The 25,362-nt window shown below is 49.1% G+C and overlaps 1 protein-coding gene across 2 annotated transcripts; it reads right to left on the bottom strand.

The window, feature by feature from the left end:
• Positions 1-4,408: 4,408 nt before the first annotated feature.
• Positions 4,409-21,213, bottom strand: AKR1B1 (aldo-keto reductase family 1, member B1 (aldose reductase)). 2 transcript variants are annotated; one of them, NM_001012519.1, is given in 10 exon segments: positions 4,409-4,828; positions 6,846-6,928; positions 8,766-8,849; positions 9,378-9,459; positions 9,783-9,889; positions 10,364-10,486; positions 10,798-10,875; positions 11,989-12,105; positions 12,774-12,941; positions 21,122-21,213. In NM_001012519.1, coding segments are annotated over 10 exon segments (951 nt in total). In that variant the 5' UTR covers positions 21,188-21,213; the 3' UTR covers positions 4,409-4,785.
• Between the last annotated feature and the right edge of the window lie 4,149 nt (positions 21,214-25,362).

Below are 25,362 nucleotides of genomic sequence, written 5' to 3' on the forward strand. Positions count from 1 at the left end.
CGACGGAGCTAGAAATAAATATAGTTTGTTGTTTAAAACACACATACACAGAGTTGAATCCCAAGGCTTAGAAACTGTGTTCCAGGGCCCTCACGGCTGGGGCTGTGTGTAGGGGGGTAATAACTGATTTGGTTCCCAGACTCCTCCCTCACTTAAACCACAGCAGCTCTCTTCTTATCTAGTGTATATATTGAGGATAGAGAGAGGGTTTATTTTAGAGAAAGGAGCCTACTGCCAAAAACAGGTTGGAAAACCCTGGGTTATTTGATCTCCAATGCTCTGTGATTCCATCAGTACAGGGAAAAAAAAAAACTTCTTAAAACACGTGGGCAGCGTTTTCTTCAGGGCTCACTCTTCTTGCCAGGAAGCACAGTCCTTGAGGCTGGAAGCAGAAGTTCACAGTGTGCTGCTCACAGATAAAGGTACTAGGAGTGGCCCTTTCTGTACCTGAAGCTGGACTGAGTCCAGGCAGTGGAGAAAGAACTAGTCGTGCAGAGCAAACAGCCTCACTCTGGACACAGCTCCAACCCCTGGGGCACCATCCACAAACTGGGGAGGTGGGGTGCCGGGGGCTTGCTTCTGTTGCAAAATATAGTTACAGTAATAATAATGATATTAACAACATCATGTTAACATTAATTAACATGCTAAAGCTGAAACTCCAACATTTTGGCCACCTGATTAGAACTGACTCCTTGGAAAAGACCCTGATGCTGGGAAAGATTGAAGGTAGGAGGAGAAGTGGGCAACAGAGGATGAGATGGTTGGATGGCATCACCGACTCGATGGACATGAGTTTGAGCAAGCTCCAGGAGTTGGTGATGGACAGGGAAGCCTGGCGTGCTGCAGTCCATGGGGTCCCAAAGAGTTGGACATGACTGAGCGACTGAACTGAACAACATCAACGATGATGACTAGCATGTATCAAGGGCTGTGTGCAAAGCCTGGGAGGTAAATTTCACATTCACAGTCTTAATCCTCCTGACTGCTAGGAGGGCAGCACTTGTATGAATAGAGGTGAGTCACGGATTAGGAAGGACAGAGCTGCAGTGAAGTCTCGGCACATCCAGGACTTCCTTGGTGGTCTGGTGGTAAAGAATCTGCCTGCCAATGCAGGGGACACAGGCTCCATCCCTGGTCTGGGAAGATCCCACGAGCTGCGGGGGAACTAAGCCCATGCACCACAACTCCTGAGCCTGCGCTCTAAGGCCTGTGAGCTGCAACTGGAGAACAGCCCCTGCCTGCCACAACTAGCGAAAACCCACGTGCAGCGACAAAGACTCAATGCAACCAAAAATGATAAAATAAATTTTAAAAATAATAAAGCCAACCTTATTTAAAAAATACAAAGACACTGTCTATATTTATACAACTCTGCTACCTCTCATGTGTTTTGGGCCACTAGTCAGAACTAAGCAGCCCCTCTTTGGTCTAAAATACACTGATTTCACTCTAGGTTTTCACTGCTAGTTGTTATAAGCTCTTCATGTGTTAACTCACTTGCACACACAGCTGCCGTCACCAAGTGCCCACTCTGTGCCCAGGCACGGTTCTAGGCACTGCGGACAGGAGGGCAAGGGAAACCAACACTGGTGCTCCCTTGGGCTTAGCTGGGAGTTGGGCTGGAGGACCTGAGAAGCCAAACTCTGGGGAGGAAAAGAAAAGAGGCTCCCCTTGGGGATCCTGAGGCCCACGTCTTCCTTGCAGCACAGCTGGAAAATGCCATCAAGGGTCAGAAAGACTAAGCGTGACCCAGAGCTGGACCCTAGGAGCCATGAACCCCCAGAGACAGCCCCTCGCCAAAGCCTTGCCGGGCTGAGCCCAACTTATTTCTCCTGGAGGGGGAACCCCCAGGACTCTGCCAGACGCTGCACTGAAACAGCTCATTTGGGAAGGATGTTGTGTTGAGAAACGTGAAATCCTAGACCTTCAACTATGCGGTCTGCATTCAACCTGCGCCACTATTGTTCAGGGCAGGTTTTCAAGCACGTCTTAATCACCCATGCGATTCAAATTCTGTTCCATCTTTCAGCTGGCCTCATTATCTGAACAATACTACTCTTTGCCTGGAACTTTGTTTTGGTCCAACTCTAAACCTGTGAATATATTTCAGGGCCCCAACAGAGCTCCACAAAGCAAAGACCTGCACCATTGTTCTGTAACTGCCACTAACTTGGCCTCTGAAGTGTCACTGCATTTGGGACCAGGGGTTTACCTGAGTCCTGAGGCTGGGCTGCAACCTGCCTGGGGATGGGTGAGAGGAGGGAGGTGGGGCGAGAAGCAGCATCTCTATCCATAGAGACCCTCTGGTGTCTCTCAGCTTGGGTCTTATGCTGCAAATACTCTATTTCATCTTCAACATGCAGACCCAGCTGTTCATGATAGGTTTTGATCCCCCTCATCTGATCCCCCTCCTCAACCTCCACACCAGCCAAGTGAGAGTTCTTAGATACAATTGGAAAAGAAAAAAAAAAAAGTGAAGTTGCTCACTCCTGTCCAACTCTTTGCGACCCCATGGACTGTAGCCTGCCAGGCTCCTCCACCCATGGAATTTTCCAGGCTAGAGTACTGGAGTGGGTTGCCATTTCCTTCTCTTGGGGATCTTCCCAGCCCAGGGATCGAACCCAGGTCTCCCACATTGCTGGCAGACTCTCTACCATCCGAGCCACCAGGGAAACCAGATACAAGTCGAGGTAGGTTAGAAAGTGGGAGGGGGACCAGCAGAGGGAATTTTATCTGGTTTGTGCTCCTGGCTGGCTTCTAAATGGTCTTGTTTTGAACGTGTTTTTAAGCAGGGACCTAGAAGGCAGGCATCTGATTTTAAATCTTACTAGCGATGACCCCAAAGCTTTCCCAGAGAGCACTTAAGCCAGCTCTTGCTACCTGGAGAAACAGGGTTTGCGAACTAGTTCTCAGAGGACTTGCCATAACCGTTTATAAAATGATAGTCTGCTCTTGGTGGCTGGGAAGATCCCTTGGAGGGCATGTGCACCCGCTTCAGTATTCTTGCCCAGAAAATTCCATGGACAAAGGAGCCTGGTGGGCTACAGTCCATGGGGTCACAAGAGTTGGACATGGCTGAGCGACACACACACAGTTCTTGGTGATTGGAGGGTGACGCAAGAGGTTTGCAGTTCAACTTGGGATAAGGTGGGACCTGCCTACCAAGCAGAGGGAACACAGTGACGGGTAGGTTTCAGTAAGTGAGGGATCCAGGCACAGGGCTGCCAGCTGGTGAGCTGGTGGGCCCCCCACCTGGATCCACCCCAGCCACTCAGGGGCCGGACTGTTCTCCTGCATCCCTGAGTGAGACCCAGCAACGAACGCTGCTGAACTAAATACTATCCATCTGACACATGGATCATCTGCAAAGCAGCTCTCACCGAATGAAAGTGGCTAGTCATCCAATTAACAGAGCCAGGAGCAAAGCAAAGCAACTTGTCTTTTTAAACTTGAAGTCAACACTTGTCTATCCAATCTCCTTCCTGGCCTTTGTTATTTTGATCAGTTAAGTTAGTGTTAGTCGCTCAGCCGGGTCTCCCTCTTTGTGACCCCCTGGATTGCAGCACTCCAGGCTTCCCTGTCCTTCGCTATCTCCTGCAGTTTGCTCAAATTCATGTCCATTTAGTCAATGATGCCATCCAACCATCTCATCCTCTGTTGTCCCCTTCTCCTCCTGCCTTAAATCTTTCCCAGCATCAGGGTCTTTTCCAATGAGTTGGCTCTCCTGAAAGCTTTCTTTCATTTCTATCACGGGAAGATATAGTGAGAAGGTAGCCATCTACTTGCCATAGAGGGCCCTCATAAGAACTCAACCACGCTGGCACCCTGATTTCTGACTTCAGACCTCTAGAACTGTGAGAAATACATTAAACCACCCAGTCTCTGGTTTTTTGTTATAGTGGCCCCAGCTACCAATTATTGCTGCTTTTCTTCCCTCTGCCCCAGACAAGGAGCTTCCTGAGAGCAGTCTCTCATGAATGGTGCTGTTTAGTAACCACAGGACTTTGGCCTTCACAAGTAGGAGAAAAAACCAAGTAAATCTGTGAAATTACAAACGGGTTTGTGTCCTGGTGCGGTCCTAGAGCTTTGGCTCTCAGCTTGGCTGCACAAGGGTCACCTTGGGGTCCTGCAAACTCCTGATGTCCTGGCTACACCTGCACCAATCAGATAAGTTTCCAGGGATGAGGACCAGCATGCTCGCGTTCAAAGCCCCCCGGGTGTCTGATGTGCAGTCAGATGTCCAGCCCCCTAAAGCCAAGTGGATGTGGTACTGAGGTCCTAAGTGCTAAGATGCCAAGTCTTTCCTCCTGTTGTGGAGCTGAGCTGTATGGTATCTGGGGAGGAAGGTCGAGGGGCACAGAAGGCAGTGTACTGTTTCAACAAACGGAAACAAAACAGACAACATCAAACTCATAAGAGCACTTTTTATTTGAGGCAAAGAAAAGCCTAGCTGAAAGGATTACAGTTCCAAGCAATCAAAACCCCACTGTTAGAGGCACTATTCTGATTTTGTGAATTCAATTTAGAAAAGAGTATTTGGGTTGCATGTTCCCCAGATCCCCAGACTAGAAGGGCAAAGGAAAACTGAAGAGACTTCTACTAATCTACTGATTCTGCTCTTTGGACCCGACACCAAGCTGGCCGAGCCCTCGCGGGTTTGTCTAGAAGTTGCTGACCCACCACTGAGGGACACGGGCCAAATTACGCTACACACAAGAAGAGTGAGGTGGGAGACGGCGGGTCACCTGGGCAAGGGCAGGCGCCCGCAGCTTCAGAACGCCTTCAGAACTCCTCGTGGAAGGGGTAATCCCTGTGGGAGGCACAGCTGTCAGGAGGAAACAGGAACACATTAGCCTTTCCTGGCTGAGACTGCTACCGTAACCAATTTCAAATAGAAATGATGTCTTGAGTGTTGTACATTAATGCGTATACACGGAATCTAGAAAAACGGAACTGATGAACCTGGTAGAACATGGATTTGTGGGTACAGCGGAGGAAAGTGAGGGTGGAACGAACGGAGAAAGTAGCACTGACATATATATATACTATCATGTGTATAACAAAAAGTCAGTAGGAAGTTGCAAAATAATACAGGGAGCCCAGCCTGGCGCTCTGTGATGACCTGGAGAGGTGGGGTTGGGGGAGGGCAGGGAGCCTCGAGGGAAGGGATATATATATACACACAAAACTATGACTGATTCTTACTGGTGTACTGCACAAACCAACACAAAATTGTAAAACGATTTTCCACCAATTAAAAAACAAAGCAGACTCACAGATACACAGAACACACATAACACAGCAAGTGCTTGGAACACAGGGGGCAAGAGGCCACTGTCATCTCCAGAAGTCTCCCAGGGCCAGTGGGAGCTGAAGTGAACAACTCAAGATTTGCTATAGGAAACACAGGGAGAAGGGACAGGCTGGATGTTGAGCTGGGGGTGGAAAGATACAAGAGTTGTTTGCCAAGGTTCACGGTCTTATGGCCTGTGTTGGAGGTATATAGTGTTGGAAAGCCTGGCTGGGAGGAGTGTGAAAGGCCTCAGGGTGAACCCTGCTTGGGGAAAACAGCTCTTTCCTAATCCATTACACATCAGTGGCCTCCAGCAGCTGCCCTGCCACATGCTGTGTCAGCAGCTGGAAGGAGAAAGGAAACTGAATGATGAGCGGTTCTCAAAGGAGAACAAGGATGGAACCTGGTGACTGATTCACTTCTCTTGTCTCTCTCCTTTGCCCACTAGATCAAACAAGACTTTAATGTCTAAAGGGTCAGTGCCATTAACACATACAGGGACCTCAGAGAGGGCCAGTGGTAAACTCGCCTGTGGCCATAGTGTGGCAGCCACACGCTCACAGGCGAGAGTTGTTAATTAATCAAGAAGCAAACCTGGGGACACCTGCCGGAGGAGTAGGGGGACCACCAGGGGTGCCAGCTAGGAGCTGGAGGGAGAGAAAGGGCTGGAAAGACAGCTAGCACCCGGGCTGGCCTGAGGGAACGCTCAAACTCTGCTTAGGATGGTAACTACCAGAGGGGACAGAGAAGAACGGTGAGGTCGGACAACACAAACAGGGACAGGCAAGTTCTTAGTCTCCGTGTAAAATGGGGAGAGTCTCCTTGAAAGCAGGAAATGTGTTTTAAACTTTCCTGAGTTAATGTAGTAGAACGAAAAGGAAAAAGAAAATAAAACCAAACCCTACTTCCTTGTCATCTCCTTCCAAACTACAAATCAGAGGGAACACAAGGAACCAGCTCATGTCTACTGGAGGGGTCTAGTGGCTCCAGTGTCAGAGCTGGGGTGCTGGTGGGCCCCGAGCACATAGTCTTCCGACCAAAACCCTCTCATGAGTCCTTATGGATAAAGAGTCACGGGGAAATTCTTCCAGGAAGGTGGGGCAGGAGCCACCTGGAATCATCTGGTTTCATATGAGCCACTTAATTTTGAAAAGGAAAAGTTAATATATCTAGATGGGTGGGACAGGGTAGGAGGGAGGGGATCTATATAGACATAGCTGATTTACTTCCTTGTACAGCAGAAACTAATGTAATATTATGAAGCAACTATACCCCAGCTTAAAAAAAAAAAAGGAGCTGTTTGGCCCCCAGGTTACTGCAGGTTAGGCCAACAGTGCACAGGGTGAGGAGAGACTAGGGCAGGGCGCCGGGCATTTCCCCGGAGCTGAGTGCAGCTCAGCTGACATGCTGTAAATGCTCCCTGCTGCACACGGAGAAGGCCAGGTAACATGAACAAGCCAAAGCTGCTGCATGAGCAGGACCTGGGTGGTAAGGCCTCCGGCAGTTATTCTTTCGTCTGCATCCCTCCAGGGGCTCTCCCGGCACTCACCTCACCAAGGCACAGGCCCTCCAGTCCCTGTTGTAGCTCAGCAAGGTGTTCATATCCTCCTTGTCCAGTTCAAAGTCAAAGACCTAAAAAGAAAACAAAACAGAAACCACAATCTGGTAAAGCTCTGTAAATAGCTATCCAACACAGGTAAGGGCTTCCCTGGTGACTCAGTGGCAAAGAATCTGCCTGCCCATGCAGGAGACTCAGGTTCGATCCCTGGGTCGGAAAGATCCCCGGGAGAAGGAAATGGCAACCCACTCCAGTATTCTTGCTTGGAGAATCCCATGGACAAAGGAGCCTGGGGGGCTACAGACCATGGGGTCGCAAAACAGTCAGACATGACTTAGCATCAACAAAATCCAACACAGAATATGAAAGCATATGATCAGCTCCAGGCAGGACCACTGGTGAGATGTTGCCTGCTATGCAGAGGAGCAGGAAGGTAGACTAAACTCAGAGAAAGTTTATTACATGGCCACTCAGAATGCACATGTTTTGTCTGGGTATGATACGAACGATGAAAACAGACCTTTGCCTTCCAGATCCTCCAGGCAAAATGATACTTCTTTTTTTTCCTATTCAGTTCACTTCAAAACCTCTGCCCAGGGAATTCCCTGGCAGGCCAGTGGTTTAGACTCTGTGCTTCCACTGCAGGGGGCGAGGGTTTGATCCCTAGTCAGGAAGCTAAGATCCCACATGCCATGTGGCCTGGAAGCTTAAAAATGAGGGAGGGGGATGTATGTACACCTATGACTGATGTGTGGCAGAGACCAACACAATATTGTAAAGCAAGTATCCTCCAACTGGGCTTCCCTGATGGCTCAGATGGTAAAGAATCTGCTTGCAGTGTGGGAGACCAAGTATCGATCCCTGGGTCGGGAAGATCCCCTGGAGAAGGGCATGGCTACCCACTCCAGTATTCTTGCCTGGAAAATCCTATGGACAGAGGAATGTAGGAGGCTACTTTCATTGGGTCGCAAAGGGTCAGAAAGGGTCGGAAACGGCTGAGCAACTAACACATCCTCCAATTAAAAGTAAATAGGTTTGAAAAATAACAAAAGTGGGTCTTTAAAAAAAATTTTTAATGAAAATTTTTCCAACGCTTTGAAAAAATAAAACAGGAAACAAAAAAATCCATCTCTAGCAGAATATGTGGTTCTCATGCTGTTTTATCACTTTATCTATCTCCTCCACCCTGCCCAGGCCCCAGGCGGACAGCAGCTGGTGTTACAGCCACAGCCTCCGACCAGTGGAACAGGAGTGATCAGTTGCTCTCCCTGGAAACAGAGTCACAGGAACCAGGGCTTGGGTGAAGACTGAGAGCTGCTTGCCTCAGGGTGAGCAGAGGCTCAGGGGGCACTGGCACTGGGACCCTCCTGGTGAGCTCGTCTCCTGGCCCGGCCCCCGACACTGGTGTGGGAGGCAGGCAGGTGGGCAGGAGGGGCTGTGGAGTCAGAAGGCCTCCTCGGCTCTGGCAGGTGCCCAGAGGACCGCACAGGACACCTCACTGGAGCCCTGCAAGGTCTCTGCAGGCCACGGAGCTGTCAGCACGGCAGTGTTTCCTGAGTGCACCAGGTGCTGTGTGCATCTTATTTCATCTTCGTGATAACCCTTGAAATAGGTTATCAATTTTACAGATGGGGAAACTGAGCCCTGATGCAAATCCGGGCAGCATCACTCAAGAGCAACATTTCTCAGGCAAATGACAAGTCCCAGCACAGGTGTGTGTGCGTACAATGAGGCCCAGGGCCCACCCTGGCACAGCACTGCCACCCACGAGGAACCAGTGTCCTGTGTCTACAGTGGGCTCCCTGTCTGAGCGGAGACGGCGGGGGGCCCACACTTGACCATCCAGAGGCCTGGTAAAAAGCTGGCCCCTCCTCCACCGAGGGGGCCCCGGGGCGACCAACCAGGGCTTACCTGGAAGTTCTCAGCAATGCGTTCAGGTGTCACTGACTTGGGGATCACGATCAGGTTCCTCTGTATGGGGAATCGGATCAGCACCTGTGCAAAGAGATGTCAAGGGCGTACGTCCATCAGGAGCTCTGCACTTTCCACTCGCCCAATCTGACCCCCAGCCTGGCCCACACCCTAAGAGAGAAACCCCAGAACTTCACAGTGAGGAGTCCAGCTCAGGGGTGATGCCTCACACCCTGCAAGGAGGAAGGGAGGCGCTCAGTCCCCCAGCCCAGCTCTCAGCCTCCGTGTCTCTCTGTATGTTACTCCCTGTCTAGGAGCTCCTGCTAGCCTTTGGGAGCACACAGCTGAGCCCTTCTGCAAGCAAAGATGGGCTTTCCCGAACAAGGGCGAGTGTGGACCCTCAAAGTAGCCTTCAGAGGTAGCGGGGCAGGTCTGATCATCCCCAGCCCCATATGGTCTTCTAACGGTCCTCTGTGCCCTTTCTACCATGCTTCAGGACCCAAGCCATACGTCTGGGGAGGGCTGACTGGGCTTGCTCCTCCAGGCTAACGGGAACCACCACAAATGCAGGAAGTTCTGGGAACAGTCACGAGAGCCTGGAAACGGCCGTACCTGGGCTGTGGTTTTATTGTACTTGTCTGCAATCGCTTTGATCCTGGGGTCCTCCAGTATGGAAGGGTCCTCCGGCTTGGCCCTGGAGATAGACAGCAAGATGGTCTGCGTGAGCGACCACCGTCACCACTGCTCAAGGCAGCCATGACCCTAATCCTAAGGCCCATTGACCTCAGAGGGCAGCCCACCAGTCTTCTCCTCAGAGCTCAGTTATAAACTCACAACCCTTTGAGGAAAAAAGGAGGCATCCTGCTACTAAAAATGCCAACCAGGAAACCCAACAGGAGGCTCCCAGGAGATCTGCTGATCACCTCGGAAGCACTCTCCTTGATGCTGAATTTTCCTTTTTCAGCCATTTCTAATCTCTGCGAACAGATAAGAGAACATGACCCCATGGAGACTCACCAGGGCCTGTCAGGAGAGCCAAGGGGACTATAGGCAGTCACCACAATGCCTTTGGAGTTGCAGTACTGGATTAACTTCTCCTGAGTGAGGTATGGGTGGCACTCGATCTGCAGATACACACAGGAGGGTTGATGCTGCCCATGGGCACGGGCCACACCGGAAGTCCTCCCTGGCTAAGACCCCTCCCTCCAGACAGAAAGTTATGGGCAACCCACGTCCCATCTCCTGGCTGGGTGGTGACAACTCTTGCTTCCCAGCTAGTGTTCTTGACATTAAGGATCCTAGTCTTGTTACCATGGCCATGGGCCTCGAGGTTTTTTTCTGGCTTTGGCCATTTATCAACTGTGACATGTCTGAGGATGTCAATGTCTGCACACAGCTCGTCTCAAGACTCTGAGTCATCACAAGCCAGGCTCAAAACCCTTTCTCTCCTGCAAGTTTCAATCAGATGTGGCACTGTCTTTTCTGAGCCATAACTCAGGGTGTTATCCACACCAGGTGGTGTGGATAACAAGGAAGTGCTAGCATCAGAGTGTCACAGAACAGTCTCCCATGCACACCAGCTCCCCTGCTGACATTACCTGGTTAACCGCCGGCTTGTATTTTAAGCCAGGTTTGTTTAAGATCTTCTCCACTTGGAGATGGTTGAAGTTGGAGACTCCAATAGCTTTCACCAGCCCTTCGTCCACCAGCTCTTCCATGGCCTAGAAACCAAAGAGGGTCTGCTTGCTGCTGACATGTGCCCAGAAGGACAAGGACCAGAAGCACCTTTTGTACCAGCCAGCTTAACAGGTCATGCCCTTATTATTCAGTGCAAGCAAGTCAGATCTTTGGGAAGACAAGAGGCATCAAGACAAAAGCCAGGATGGCTTTAATGAGGCAGGAAGAGCCACAGCAGTGACAGAATAACAATCATGGTGAAAGAAATGGTGGAGCAGATCATTCACGCCTGGTCCCTTACGAGGAGGCCGGGGAGCCAGCAAGAAAGGGGAGGCCAAGCCAGGGGCCGCCTTACCGTCCAGGTATCCACGAAATCTTTCTCACTGGGAATCACGTTGCCGTCCTCATCCAATGGGAAGAAGTCCTTCCCAGGCTGCAGTAACAATCAAAAACAATCACAGACCTGCAGAGATCTGCTGGGGCAGACGCACTGTGGAAAGCAAAGTTCTAAAACAATTACTCTAAGCTGTAACAGCTGTCTGTTTGCAGAGGATAATCAAGGGCAAATTCATATCATTGGGAAAAAGAAATAGCAGACAGCTCCTGAAGCCTCTAGACCCCTTTTCTATCAGATGGGTGGGCACTGACCATTGTGTGGAGATGGACAATTCTTGGTCAGTGAGATGAAGCCTGCCATGGATGGGGGTGTGTGGATAGCAGGGGACCCAGGGCCCATGTTCTGGCTAGACCCAAGCCTACAAAACCACCACCTCGCTGAGCCTTGCCAGCTTATTGTGAAAAAAACAAAGGATGTAAGTCAGGCCCAGATACACCACAGTGCAATAAAATAAGAGCTTCAGGGTAAAACCCACATGCTTTCACACTGGTTGATGAAGCAGAAAACTGAGCCTGTGGCTAGAATGGAGGCTAAGGATGGAATAACTCTAGAGTTCTTTTGTGTCAAGAGGTAGGTTGCCGAGGTTTATCAAGCTTCCACAGGATGTCATGTGTATGGAATACGGGAAAACGCATGCATTAAATGCAGGGTGCAGGCGTGTGTATATATATGTGTGTGTATGTATGTGTGTGTGTGTATATATATGTGTGTGCGTGTGTATATGTGTGCGTGTGTGTATGTGTGTGTGTGTGTGTATATATGTGTGTGCGTGTGTATATATGTGTGTGTGTGTGTATGTGAAGGTGCCTGAAGTGGTGGGGAGTGGTGGCAGCTGATGACGCTGCCTTATGGGCAGGAGTGTCACCTCAGCTGTGTTCACTGTTGCAAAGGTTGAAATTACCCAATTACCAAATAACAAAGAGTGGTGCTCCTCCAACTCTGAAACGTGCACGTGAGCCACCCTTGGTTTGGGTCAGAGGGCTGGGTGGGGCCCGAGGCGGACTTCTAACAAGCTCCAAGGCGAGGCCACTGCTGCTGGTCTAGGGACCGCACCTCAAGTGCAGCGGCAGGGACACACACAGAGGGTCTACCCGCTCGCGACCTGCTAACAGCAGAGGGCGATGCCACTGGAGACCGCTGAGCCCCTACCTTGAAGCCTGTGGGCCAGTGGATGAGGTAGAGGTCCAGGTAGTCCAGCTTCAGGTCGCTGAGCGTCTTCTGGCAGGCACCTTTCACCAGGTCCTTGTCGTGATACGTGCACCACAGCTGAAGCCGGGGAGGGAACACGTCTTAGCCCGCAGGCCGGAAGCCAGATGGCTCGGGGACAGGGGACTCGCTTTCCGCACCCACAACCCACAGACTTCACCGTGATGCTGTCAACGGTGGGGACAGAGATTCTATTGCACACGTGAATCCTACCTTCCCAAAGGAAGGGAGGATAATCAGGTCAAGAAACCCTTTCAGGAGGACCAAACTGAAGGCACAAAATGGAATGGGCAGGTTGGCAAGCCAGCCCCAGGCCCTGAACATAGTTCCCACCAGGCTGGTCTTCGTGGGGCCAGCCTCACCCTCCCACCCGGTATCTCTTGGATACCACCAAGAGAGCTCGATCTGCAGAGGGGAACCAAGTCCTGTCCTCAGAGATAACCCTCTGGAAAGGGGATGCTAACCCATAGCCTCAGCCTCATCAGCAAGGGGCTCCAGCCAATGGGTCCCAGTGGAATGACCAACCAACAGACAGGCGAGCCCTGGAGCCCACATGGCCTTGGGTGTGGCCTTGAGTCAACACCTTTACCCAGGAAGAACCGCCTGCTGGGTGATAACCCTAGCCATGTTCAGAGACCCCAGAGTGTGGTCTTGGCCCCTAAACGGATGCTGCCCTAGATGAACATGGACGAGAACCCTCCCTTAGGCTCCCCTGCAGGGTGGGGTACCTTGCTGACGATGAAGAGGTCCTCACGCTTCACCACTTTCTCCTGCAGCTTTGCCTGGAGGGCCAAACCCACCTCGTTCTCATTCTGGTACACGTGGGCACAGTCAATGTGACGGTACCCAAGGTCGATTGCCACCTTCACAGCCTCTGTCACTTTGCCTGGAGGGGACTGAAAGAAACAGGAAATGGAAGACAAGGGGATAAGACCAAAAATGAAACAAAACACAGTCTGCACAGAAGCCAGGAGGAAGGGAACCCAGGCTTCTCAGCGGCTCTTGTTCCTTCAAGGCCCCCGCAAAGCCAGGCCACCCGAGGTGAGATGCCACAGTGCTTCACTTTAGGAAAATCTGACCACCCTTTACTAGCAGCACAGATCACCTTAACTAGATGGGCCAAAGCCCCTCGCTTCCTTGTTTGTTCAGCATCTGTTGATTAACAAATCACTGTGGTGGTAGAGAAGACTCTTGAGAGTCCCTTGGACTGCAAGGAGATCCAACCAGTCCATCCTAAAGGAAATCAGTCCTGAATATTCATTGGAAGGACTGATGCTAAAGCTGAAGCTCCAATACTTTGACCACCTGATGCAAAGAACTGACTCACTGGAAAAGATCCTGATGCTGGGAAAGATTGAAGGCGGGAGGAGAAGGGGACAACAGAGGATGAAATGCTTGGATGGCATCACCAACTTGATGGACATGAGTTTAAGCAAGCTCTGGGAGTTGGTGATGGACAGGAAAGCCTGGAGTGCTGCAGTCCATGGAGTCGTAAAGAGTTGGACATGACTGAGCGACTAAAGTGAACTGTATAAACAATAGCCCCCACTATCTCAATCTATTAGGTTCCTAAGATAATGAGGGAAACCACTGCTTTCAAACAACTCAAAATACTTCAAAATCACTGTTAAATATTCATTCCAATTACTGTTTGGTTCACGAGTTTCGTCAATGAATGCCTATGACTTATTTTATCCTTTTACAAGTGGATTCTGGTATTGGTCATCACTTGTTTTTATGCAGTTTGGGGAGTATCAAAGTCAAAAATGACTGCTGCAGGTTCAAAGGCTTGTGCTCAAATCTCACTGTGCAGGAATCTGCTTTAAGAGGTGGAGGCGGGAGGTGGCCGCTCAAAGGCACTTAGCGGACAGAAAGGAGTTGACAGGAGGGGGAAATGGGATTCATGGAAGACCACCATATGGTTTGTGGTCAGAGCTGCATAAAGACTGAACGCTGCCCCTGCTTGGACCATGTGCGCATCTGGGTGAGCAGGAAGGCACAGAAGCACCCCGCCATCCAGCACCCAGCCTGACTGCGCACACACCATCCGCACGACACTCCTGTTTGGACCAGAGAGGTGGAAAACAAACACATGCATGGGACTGTTGGGTGAATAGGGCGCGTTCCTCCGGAGAGCTGGGGTAGAAAAGAATGAGCAGGGAACTCCCCGGGGGCCATGAGCAGCTGCAGACATCTGCTGTTTTGATATCAGCTGTTGCGAACAGAGGAAGGCGGAGGAATGCAAGACCGAGCCATGAGCTCGCTCGCCACCATGGAGGGAGCAGGGTGGGCAGACAGGCAATGCTGACCTCGGGTGTGACATCAGACATCTTCAGACGACCTGGCCATCGCCTAGGTCCCCGAAGGACCCAAGCTGTTCCTGCAGTCTTCCCCGCCCTTCACGGTGAGAAGAACAGGGCAGGGAACCTCAGCATAGCCAGAAATGCCACAGCGTCCCTGGGGCCCCCTGTCGCTGATGAGAGCAGGGCACACCCCTTCCCAGGAGAGAGAGCCAGGTGGAATGTGGAGACCCAGGAAGGGGACTCCAGCATGCCATCAACTTTCTTCAGGCTTGAAGGTACCCTGGCTGGACTTTCTCTGTGGGGCCCTGTACTGTGCTGGCCTAGCAGCTCACTGCCCTCAACCCCGGGCAGAGGGCAGGCACCTTTCCGAGGCCTGGCCACGCACTGCATCTGCCACAGTGACTGGTACAGGGCCCGAGATGTAATCCCAGCAGGCCCACAAGATTCCACCTTTGGACTTCAGCTGGCACTCTCAGGACACGGTTTCATTCTGCTGGCGACTCTGTGCGGGGAGCACGTGTGCCAGGAGGTGCTAGACGGAAGTGGGGTTTGAGGGGCAGATGAAGAGTGGAGGAGAGATAGCTCCTGGTCACGTGCTTCATAGCCCTGGATCTGGTACTCCTGACATCCTCTAAGTCAGTGACTCCCCACCCCCAACACATTTTCTTTCCTGCTTAAGATTAAATTGGTTATTTGGTTCCTTGGGACCAAAAGAGTGCCGAGTAGGATAATCAAGGCTGCTGAACAATTGACCCAAAACTGGGAAAAAAAAAAAAAGTTCTTATGATGCTTGTGTAGATGAGCCAAGGACAGAAATGACCTACAAGAGGTCACCAAGAAGCTGTGGCTCCCTGACCCTTGCCCGGACAGAGAAGACTGATTAGTTGGGAAGCATGTGCTGAGAAGCTGAGTCCAAACTGCTTTCAAAGGACAATGAGAAGCAGAAGCAAGGACTGTTGGGCCTTTACAAATTCAATACGTACAAGCTGTGGCAATCCATAAGAGGACTACAGCAAACGGATACTACATGCTGGCTTCCCCTCTCCAGAGACACCTTCGCAGTAATGGGAGGGAAGGCTGTGTGGGGCCTCCAGCCCTGTGTGCAGTGGGGACAACGGCTCTCACCTGTGCTGGGCAGGCCAGGGCCAGCCCGGGGACAGGCATGAGGTTACTAGAAGGCTTGTGCCAGGGCAGGTCCTATCACAAATGGAATCTGACCCACGTGGTGTGCAGCGCACAATGGCTCGGAGAGAAAATAACAACAGCTCCCACTTATTATGGATCAGTCTTCACTAGTTTTTAGTATATCACTGAATTGCATCTCCACCACAACCCTGGTTATCTGTGATCTCTGGATTAGGGAACGAAGGTGTGGAGTTTACGAAACTGGCCCGTGATTGAGCAGTGAGAAAGAGATGTCGGGGTTTGAACCCTGGCACCAGGACCTGAGGGCCAGCCTTGGCTCAGAGGTCTGTCCTTGGAGGAAGGGAGACACTGGTCAGGGAGAGGACAAGTCACCCGGGCTTGGAAAACCATCCTCTGAGATGAAAATGTACTGGAATCCACAAACTACGTTCAGTACTAATTACCCAGAACCCTCCCCCGAAGGAGGCTAAACTAACTTTCCTCATCACTAATGAAGCAGCCACTTTAAGATCTGGTGGGGGGGGGGAAGGCTCAATAAACTTGGGAATGCCAACACATGATTACGCCATCTTCTCACCCCCTGGCCACACTGAAAACTGCAAACACAAGTCAGGGGTCCAGACTGAGACTTTGAAAAGAGGATAAGTCATGAAAATATGTTTCTATACATCTAACAGGAAATCCACAGAAAACCAGTAGAGGAAACACTCAAGTTATAAGTAACCAAATTATACAAATCATATAGGCGAAATCATGTTTGAAACTCACTTCTGCCACCAATCTGTCCTGTGACTTGGGCACATCTGCCCATGCCCATCCCCTCAGAACTTAGAGCTCTGAGCTTGAGCAGCAACTGGACAACATTCTAGCTGATGGTACCAAGTGACATCGCTGACACGTCTCTACCTGAGACCCCCCAGTCAGTTCCACAAACTGGGCCTATTTCCTTTTCATGTAACACACCAGGCCAGGCAGTCCCAATTCGAATAATTACTATCCGTGTCTCTCTCTCTCCTCTCCTCTTAAAACCCAATCATCTTCCGCTCTGCATGGAGCTCGTGCTGCTAGTTACCTTAATATCCTTCCCTCTGTTCCCTCTGCAAGTCAGAAACAAACAAACAAACAACAAAAATACTCCAGCTCCAAACTTGGAGAAGGGAATGGCAATCCATTCCAGTATTCTTGCCTGGAGAATTCCATGGACAAAGGAACCTGGCAGGCTACAAAGTCCATCTAAAACAGTATCTCAGACATTGACTCCTTTGTAGTTTTAACATGCAGATGTCTGGAAAGAGAGGACTGTGTTCTTTCTGACTTTTTAAAAATATTTTCTTCAGTTAGCAGGTATCACTTTTGTAATGAAGAGGGGGGATAGGAATAAAGGAAATTTTACTTTGAGGGGAAAAAAACCTGGGTAAGAAGTTTAACAGTGTGCCAATGATAAACTTGGAGCAAAAAATAGGTAACCATAACTTCTGATGTAAACTGATAAAGAAACAGGGCATCAACCTCTAAGGCCTTGAAAAGTAACACATCAGAAAAACGTTGTCACTGAAAAGCATTGTTTAACCTCTTCTGATTAAACCAGCTTCACTTCAGAGAAGCTCAACCTACATTAAAAAAAAAAAAACTAACCTTACTTTTTAATTATCGGTTTTGTTCAAAATATTAGTGATGTCATGATATGATTTTCTGCTTCTCATTGTATATAAAGCATTTCAACTACATGTATGCTAAACAGACATTTGTGACCTAATTTCTCAAAATGTATTCCAACTTCCAGTTAATTTATTTAGAATCTTCTGGAAAAGAAATTTGCAAACTTTTTCTGTTAAGTGGCCAGACAGAAAATATTTTAGGCCTTGTGGGCCAAACAGTCTCATCACACCTGTTCAACTCTGCTGCTGCAAAAACAATATGTAAAGGAGTGAGATGTGTTCTAATAAAACTTTGCTTATAAAAACGTGCTGCGGTTTACTAACTCCTGGGGGTTGCTGGAAAAGCACACAAAGTAATGGGCATTAGGCAACAGTCCCTGTCTTGATTTGTCCTATTTACAAATAACATTCTCGTTTGCAATTCAGCACCTTAATAACCAAAAGGTGAGACTTCCTTGAGATTCAGTGGTTAAGACTCTGCTCTTCCAATAAAGGGGCACTGGTTCGATCCCTGGTCAGGGAACTAAGATCCCACATGTCATGTGATACAGCCCAAAAGCAGACAAACAGAAACCCTCCCAAAACAAAACAAAATAAAGGTATCCTGATATTGAACGTAAAGATATTCTGGAGACTGAAAGGGTTTATACCCTGCTCCAGTTTAATCAATGGACAATAAGGTCCGGGGAAACCTGAGCAAGCTGGGCCAGCTTGCCTGCCCTGTGCTTACACATGATGCCCGTATCCATCGATTTTGTACCAAGAAGTCTTCAAGTCTGCCACACTCATAAGACTCCAATAGAATACGCATCTGGGAGAATCCAGAGAATGACAAAGTCTTTCACCTCAACAGAGGTGTTTTTATTGCTTGGTGCAGATAAGCCAACCTCATTTGGCTCATGTTCAATTACGCCCAAATCTACAGTTTAATAATGTAAAACATAATTTCATATGATAAAGAGCAGACTGCCGAAGAAGGATCTTTTTCATTGCCTTATCACATGAAAACAGTCCATTTTGGCTATTTTTTTACACCAAAGCTCACAACCAGGTCTGGCCACAAACACAAACCAACAAGAAAACTGAGATTAACTTTCTCTCCAGCTGTCCTAAATTACACCACTGTCTCCACTTGGTTGTAATGGGGGTGGCCCAGGGCTGGCCCTGCGCAGGCAGGACTTATTTAAGTATCTTTGCTCTTGAAGAGCTGCAGGTGGAGGCCTGCAGGGAGATGAAGCAGGTGAACAGAAAGACAAGCTACTGGTTTAGCTCCAACGTTTCTAGCCCAGGATCCCAGGCCGGCAAGAGCTTGGCCTGAGTTCTTTCTCAGCATTTTCTCCTCAAGGAAGTGTTCATCAACCTCAAAGAGGCAAAAACCAGTTTGTTGGGGGCAAAACCAAAAACACTTAGCTTATAAAATGTTCTGTGGCCTGTCAAAGGGTCAAAGGACACACACAGATGTACTGTCTATCTGTGATGTTGAATTTTCATTGGGTGGGGGACATTTAGGGGGAAGTGTCTCAAAGGCTCGTGGGTGTGGGCAGAAGACGATGGAAAAGCAGCGGAGAAAACTGTCCTCTACTCCTAGGCTTGGAGTATGTAGGTAAGTTACAATGGCCATTTACCATCAAAAAGTTTCCAGCTAGTTCCACACATTTATCAGCAACAGGACACTGGTCAGCATCAGAAGTAATCTGTTTTAGCCGCTTCCTGGGAATACAATACCCGTGGCTTATTTATTGTCCACTGGGGAAGGCAAGCCTGCCAAGGGGAAATGGCCTCTAAGCCACATGGGCTTGGAGGCATAGGTGTTCTTCCAGTGGACTGAAACCGTCACCTCCAAGGAGAGGAAGGGGGAGTCTGAGGACCTTCAAAGTAACTGACTGGAGACTCCCAGAGCCCTGCCAAGGGTCCGAAGGATACAACAGAGCCACCATGATACGGAAGATGCATGGGAACCAAGAACTGCCCTCACTCCCAGGGCTTCCCGCAGTTCTCACAAAGATAAGCAAATGGTATTTGGGTCACCCCATTTTTGTCCGGCATCTGTGAAAATATATATTTTACACATACAGGGGAAAGGTATCAAACACTATTCATATACTTCTCCTTATAAAGAAGGAACTCTACTCCAAGCCCATACTTAAACCATTTATCTCCCTGTCACCTCCCCTACCATGCCTCTACAAGGTTCCAAACAACTTCAACTCCTCACCCACTGCCCCACATCTGAAATTATCTTACTTCTTCATATTAATTCAACATGTTATCCTCAGGATACCTACCATTTCCAGGCTCTGTGAGCAGTTCTGTAAATAGTGTGTGACCAAGTCAGTCGCTACCCTTACACTCAACGAACTTACTGGAGTGAATGATCTAAACACACCAATTTATAGAGCTATCTTAACTAAATATACATCCTTGGGAGTAGGTTTTAAGAGCTCAAGCAAATGATAAAGCCCTAGTTTTAAATCAACTTTTACTCCTTATTTAACCCGAGAGTACTGATTTTGAAACAATGGACCTAAGGTCCCAGTTTTTGAAACCACAAACTTATAAGGCTCAGAGAGGTGGTGGTTTTGTTCCAGCCACACGTGTCTGTCTGTGTGCTGCCTCAGAAATTGTAATTTGCCACTGCCAAGAAAGTGTCTGTTCACATCCATTCCAAGAGAATAACCTGCGACAGACCGAATTTTACTTGGTACAATGGTCATAATTCAATTACACCCTTAGAGCCACCACTGGATTTTTGGAAGGAAACACAAGGCACATATAACTGATTCCTTTGTCCAAGAAATACTTTTCCTAGGAGGCAACTCCAGGACAGTGAACGTTTACAAGATTTCAGCTGCTGATTTTAGGGTACAGATAAATACCATCTTCTGTCTCTTTCAGACCATTTCAAGGTGCCTTTAATCTCTATAGTCTTTTCTTTCCTTAGTGTGCAAATGGCTAATGCCCAGTCCTATATTTAAAATTCCTGGAAAACCCGAATCATAGCCGTGGAATGTAATGTACAAAATACCCCAAGCTAACTTATAAGCGGTTTAAAATTTGGGGGTTTTGCTTCGGCTTCCGTAACATCACTCGGTGCTCCCCAACTGTCAGATACTCAAGACTACCATTTTTACTCGTAACCTTTTCCTGGGGACGCTGTGAAGAGGTTCCAGAGGTGCCGAGGTTTCAGGAGGCAGTTTTAACTACCGATGCCAGCCCTCAGTTTTGCATGGGCGGGAACCTCCCCTCACCACCCGCACCCGCGCAGATTCCTTCGTCCAGCACAGGACACTCCGAGGGGCACGCCGGCCTCCGGGAGTTCAGCGACCAGCGCGTTTGGAGACAGTGTAAATAAAAAGGTCCTAGGCACACTCATGCCGCCTAATTCAATTACCTGCAGACTCCAGGCTTACCTTGGGATCCTTATTCCTGAGGGAGCAAAGCCGGAAACGGTTAAGGATCAACTATTGCGAAGAAAGAAGACGCGGGGGCCCGCAGGTGCGGTTAGGCAGGGACGCCGGCGCCCCACGCCCCACGCCTCTTTTTGCTCCATCTCTGGGAACGCCCCTCCTAGACCTTCATCCACCGAGCCACAGCGACGGAGACATGGGAAAATTTCCCTTCGATCGGCGCCCCCTAGTTGCCTTTCCAGCTGAGATCGGATTCCAGCGGATCGCAAGCACGAGGAGTTATGGGGTCGGCCACCCGCGAGCCGTTCTCAAGCACCCCTTCCCCACCCCACCGTAAGTCCCCCGGCCCGAGACCGAGGCGAGCGCCCCGCCCGCTTCAGCGCCCGGGCTCCCGAACCTCAGGCCCAGATCCTGCCGGTACCCGACCAGCCCAAGCGTGACTCCCTCGAGGCCTGGTGTTCTCCGCGGGGGGCACTGCTCAGGGTCACTCTCGGTCTCTTCCCGCCCCAGGCCGCGCCGAGCACTTAAGCGAGCCCCGGAGCACGGTCGCCAGAGTACTTACCTTCCAGGTGCCCAGCCCCAAGATGGGCATCTTGGCGCCGGTGTAGAGCACGATGTGGTTGGCCATGACTGCTTGAGCTCTGCTGACCGGTATCAGAGAACCGTGCCGAGGAGGCTCAGCGCGGTTCTTTAAATAGCGGGTGAGGCAGGCCGAAGGGGCGGGTATGATGGGTGTCTGGCTCGGCAAGCGCAGCTTCTGATTGGCCGCCCCGGCATTCAGGATGCCGCACGTCTGTTAGCCCGGGGGGCTCTGCGAGGACGTGCCTCCTGCTAGGTCCTAGCGTCTCCGGATTCCTTTTGAGTAGGCGGTTTACCCATGCCCCCACGCCCCGCAGCGAGCTCCGCCAGCAGCTGTGGCGCGTGGAAACGCGAATGCTTTAGCAAAAGTAACAGAATTCCCATAAATAATAGCCTGGGAAGGAGTTTTGGTTTTTCTCTCTCCTTTTTTTTTTTTTGAGAGCGCAAAAGGATAAGTTTATTGTTCAAGCCTATTAGCATGGTTTTTTGGGAATTTGACCAAAGCCAGGACTTTAATTTGTAGGAACACACTGGTGAGATGGTTGGCTGGCATCACCGACTCAATGGACATGAGTTTGAGTAAACTCCAGGAGTTGGCGATGGACAGGGAGGCCTGGCGTGCTGCAGTCCATGGGTCGCCAAGAGTCAGACACGACTGAACTACTGAACTGAACTGACTACTACTTCTGGAGTTAGCGCCCTTTGCTCTTAGTAAGGTGCACCCCAGAGAAATGGTTTGTATCTTGTTGCAGAACATCAGCTTGAGATTTAGGTGAGCCTGAGTGAACTCCGGGAGTCGGTGATGGACAGGGAGGCCTGCCGTGCTGTGATTCATGGGGTCGTAAAGACTCGGACACGACTGAGCAACTGAACTGAACTGAACTGAGCCTGTAGAAGGAGGTAGCAACCCACTCCAGTCTTCTTGCCTGGAGAATCCCAGGGACGGAGGAGCCTGGTGGGCTGCCGTCTATGGGGTCACACAGAGTCAGACACGACTGAAGTGATTTAGCAGCAGCAGCAGCAGCCTGTATGTAGCCTCCTAGGGCTATCTTCACACTCCGCCCTAGATGTAAGCTGTTTGTACATAATGTAATTCAGCAACCCTTTCTCCTAAAGCCAGCCTCTCTTGAGGTTAGGAGTCCCTGATGAGCTTAATCTAAAACACGCAGAGGACATTGAATCTTTAGAAAGTAAGGCTCTATGGAAGCAGCACATTTCATACACAGTAACTTAGCAAAGCTCTCTAGATGAATAAGACAGAAACCCACAAAAGAAAAGATAACTTTAATATTGTAGCTTCAAGTATGCCAAATTAGGAGGAGTTAGATGAATTGGGCTTCCCAGGTGGCGCTAGTGGTAAAGAACTTTCCGGCAAAGCAGGAGACAAAAAAGATGTGGGTTCAGTCCCTGAGTGGGAAAGATCCCCTGGAGGAGGTCATGGCAACCCACTGCAATATTCTTGCCTGGAGAATCCCATGGACAGAGGAGCCTAGTAGGCTATATAGTCCATAGGGTCGCAAAGAGTTGGACATGACTGAAGGGACTTAGCAGCAGCAGGTAATGAGTTAATCAATCCTAATTGGCAGTCCTAACACATTCTTTCCCAGGATAACCAAAGGAAAGTTGCTGAAAGAGTTTTGTGGACAATTTTGGTTTCTTTTAAACAACCCCTTTCCATTATACCATACTCTACCTCAACCTTGCTCTTTCTGCTCTATCTCCCTTTAATATTTCCCCTAATTATGTGAGATCGGGAACTACATTTGCCTGGGGATGACTCAGAACCCAGACCTTTCTGAATTCCATTCTGGTAATTTTCCTTTCAGTGCCTTTTAAAAAGTGCCCTGCCCCACCACCCCCACCCCCGCCCCCAGGAAAAAAATGTGTACAAAACAGACTGGGCCAGAGATTTTTCCATTTACTTTTACAGAAACTGTTGTGGGTAGGCAAATTCTGATACTATTTGTCCCCCAATAATAGCAATTTCATTTGAGCCCTACAGCTAGGAACCTGGTTTGTGATAAAATAGCAGTAGTCATACCACTCTTCATGCATGACTCTGTTGGCAAGAGGCTGCTGTCCTAAGGGCTAGTCTCATAGAGAAATTATACACCTGGAGTGAGCAGGTTGGTATACACAGAAGGGTCATCTGCTAGGGACATACATTCAATATGAATGGCTTGTTGTGGTTACTTTGATGATTGAGTTTAACAGTTGACTGCATGAAGACATAACTGGCTAAAAATGGAGTATTCTGACTGGGCTAGCACATGTAAAAAGTCAGACCCGTGGATCTTCTATAGCAATGGCTGTACTACAGTGGGGACATACTGTTGTCATAATCACTTTACTGCTCTGTTACGTCTGTAATCTTTGTAAAATGCTGTGGTGCACATATCAAAATTATGTTTTAAAAAAACCGTCAATGGAATTCTTCTAAGAAACCTTCTAGTAATCCCTAGCAAGAGCAATAAGAACTTTAAAGGACTCTAAACCAATAATCCTGTCATGAGAACCAGTAATCTCATTCTGAGGGAATAATTTAGAAGGAAAACACGCATACCTGCACACAGACACCTCGCTATAAGTGTAGGGCTGGGACTGGGCAAGTGAGGCACTTAGGTGAAAAATTGCAGCCTGAATGTGGATACTTCCTTAATTTTTATACCCTTGGCATTTCACTTGAATCACCCTAGTCCACACACACACATGTATGTTTGAAAAACAGTTCTATACACACAATGGAAAACTATAAATGTCCAACAACAGCAAGAGACACGGTGTAGCTTAAGGGAAGACAGGGGTTTCCTGGTAGCTCAGTGGTAAAGAATCCACCTTGCAATGCAGTGACACTGGTTCAGGGCCTGGTCTGGGAAGATTCCACATGCCTCGGAGCAATTAAGCCCTAACGTGTGCGCCACAACTGCTGAGCCTGTGCTCTGGAGTTGGAGAGCCGCAAATGCTGAGCCTGAGAGCTGCAGCTACGGAAGCCCACACACCCAGAGCCTGTGCTCTGCACCAAGAGAAGCCACTGCAATGAGAAGCCCACGCGTGGCAACAAAGAGTAGCCCCTGCTGTCTGCAACTAGAGAAAGCCCACGTGCAGCAACGAAGACCCACCACAGCCAAACAATAAAATTAACAAATCTTTAGAATGAAGACAATCTAGATATAGAGAAAAATATATACGAAATAACCCTAATGTTACCACAGAAAACAAAGTCATAGATAGGACATGGTTACAAACATGAAAAAAATAATGTGACATATGGATAAAATTAGGAAGAAGCCGAAAGTAAGGGTAATACTGTTTGTCAGATTATTTAATTAGTAAACATTTTTTTTATGCAATTAAAAGAATTTCCTATTAACTCTCCAATTGCTGTAGGATAAAACTGAAACTCTTTAGCTTGGCATTCGAGGTCCTGTGAAATCTGGTATAACTCTGTAAATATATGAGAAACTACCAAATTGTACACTTAAAATGGTGAATGTTATGGCATGTGAATTATATCTACATAAAGCTGTGATCATCAAGCACACGGAAGTTACATGCGACCTGTCTGCACAGGTTAGTTGAGGTGAATGGAGGCAGTGGGCTCTAGTCACACAATCCCTCAAGGACCCAGGCTAGAGCTTCCACCACCTCGTTCACAGATTGCCCCAACCCAAGTCTTCAGGGTTTGCTTCAGGAGAGTCAAAGAGCACCGAACAATCACAAATGAGCGATGAATTGTTTAGGCCTGGAAGTGGCACACGTCCCTTCCATCTACAATCTTGGCCAGACCTAGTTGCAAGGTCCTATTTGTCTTCACTGAGATGGGCAAGCGTCATCTTCTCGTGTGCAGAGGAGAACAGAATACAGTAGAATACAGTGATAAACAAAGTGTATTCCACGAGGACAAATAACTATTGAGCCCATATCATGTCTCAGGCACTGCTTCAGTCACTTTGTGAGTGCATACTTGTGTGCTAAGTCGCTTCAGTCGTGTCTGACTCTTTGTGACCCTATGAACTGCAGCCCGCCAGGCTCCTCTGTCCATGGGATTCACCAGGCAAGGGTACTAAAGTGGGTTGCCATGCCCTCCCCCAGGGGCTCTTCCCGACCCAGGGTTCATACATTATATGCAGGTGCTGCTGCTGACAGGAATAATATAATAGCTCATTTCTGTGCCTGGCACTATTCTACAAACATTGTATGCATTAAATCATTTAATCTTCACAA

This window comes from Bos taurus, chromosome 4 (assembly GCF_002263795.3).
Source record: "Bos taurus isolate L1 Dominette 01449 registration number 42190680 breed Hereford chromosome 4, ARS-UCD2.0, whole genome shotgun sequence".
Classification (NCBI taxonomy): Eukaryota; Metazoa; Chordata; class Mammalia; order Artiodactyla; family Bovidae; genus Bos; species Bos taurus.

Coding starts and splice junctions, on each gene's coding strand:
- AKR1B1 (XM_024990494.2), bottom strand. CDS start 10,483: ATGGAAGAGCTGGTGGACGAAGGGCTGGTGAAAGCTATTGGAGTCTCC. Junction 8,850..9,377: donor ACAATAAAACCACAGCCCAG/GTACGGCCGTTT, acceptor CTCTTTGCACAG/GTGCTGATCCGATTCCCCAT. Junction 4,829..6,845: donor AGGGCCTGTGCCTTGGTGAG/GTGAGTGCCGGG, acceptor TCCTCCTGACAG/CTGTGCCTCCCACAGGGATT.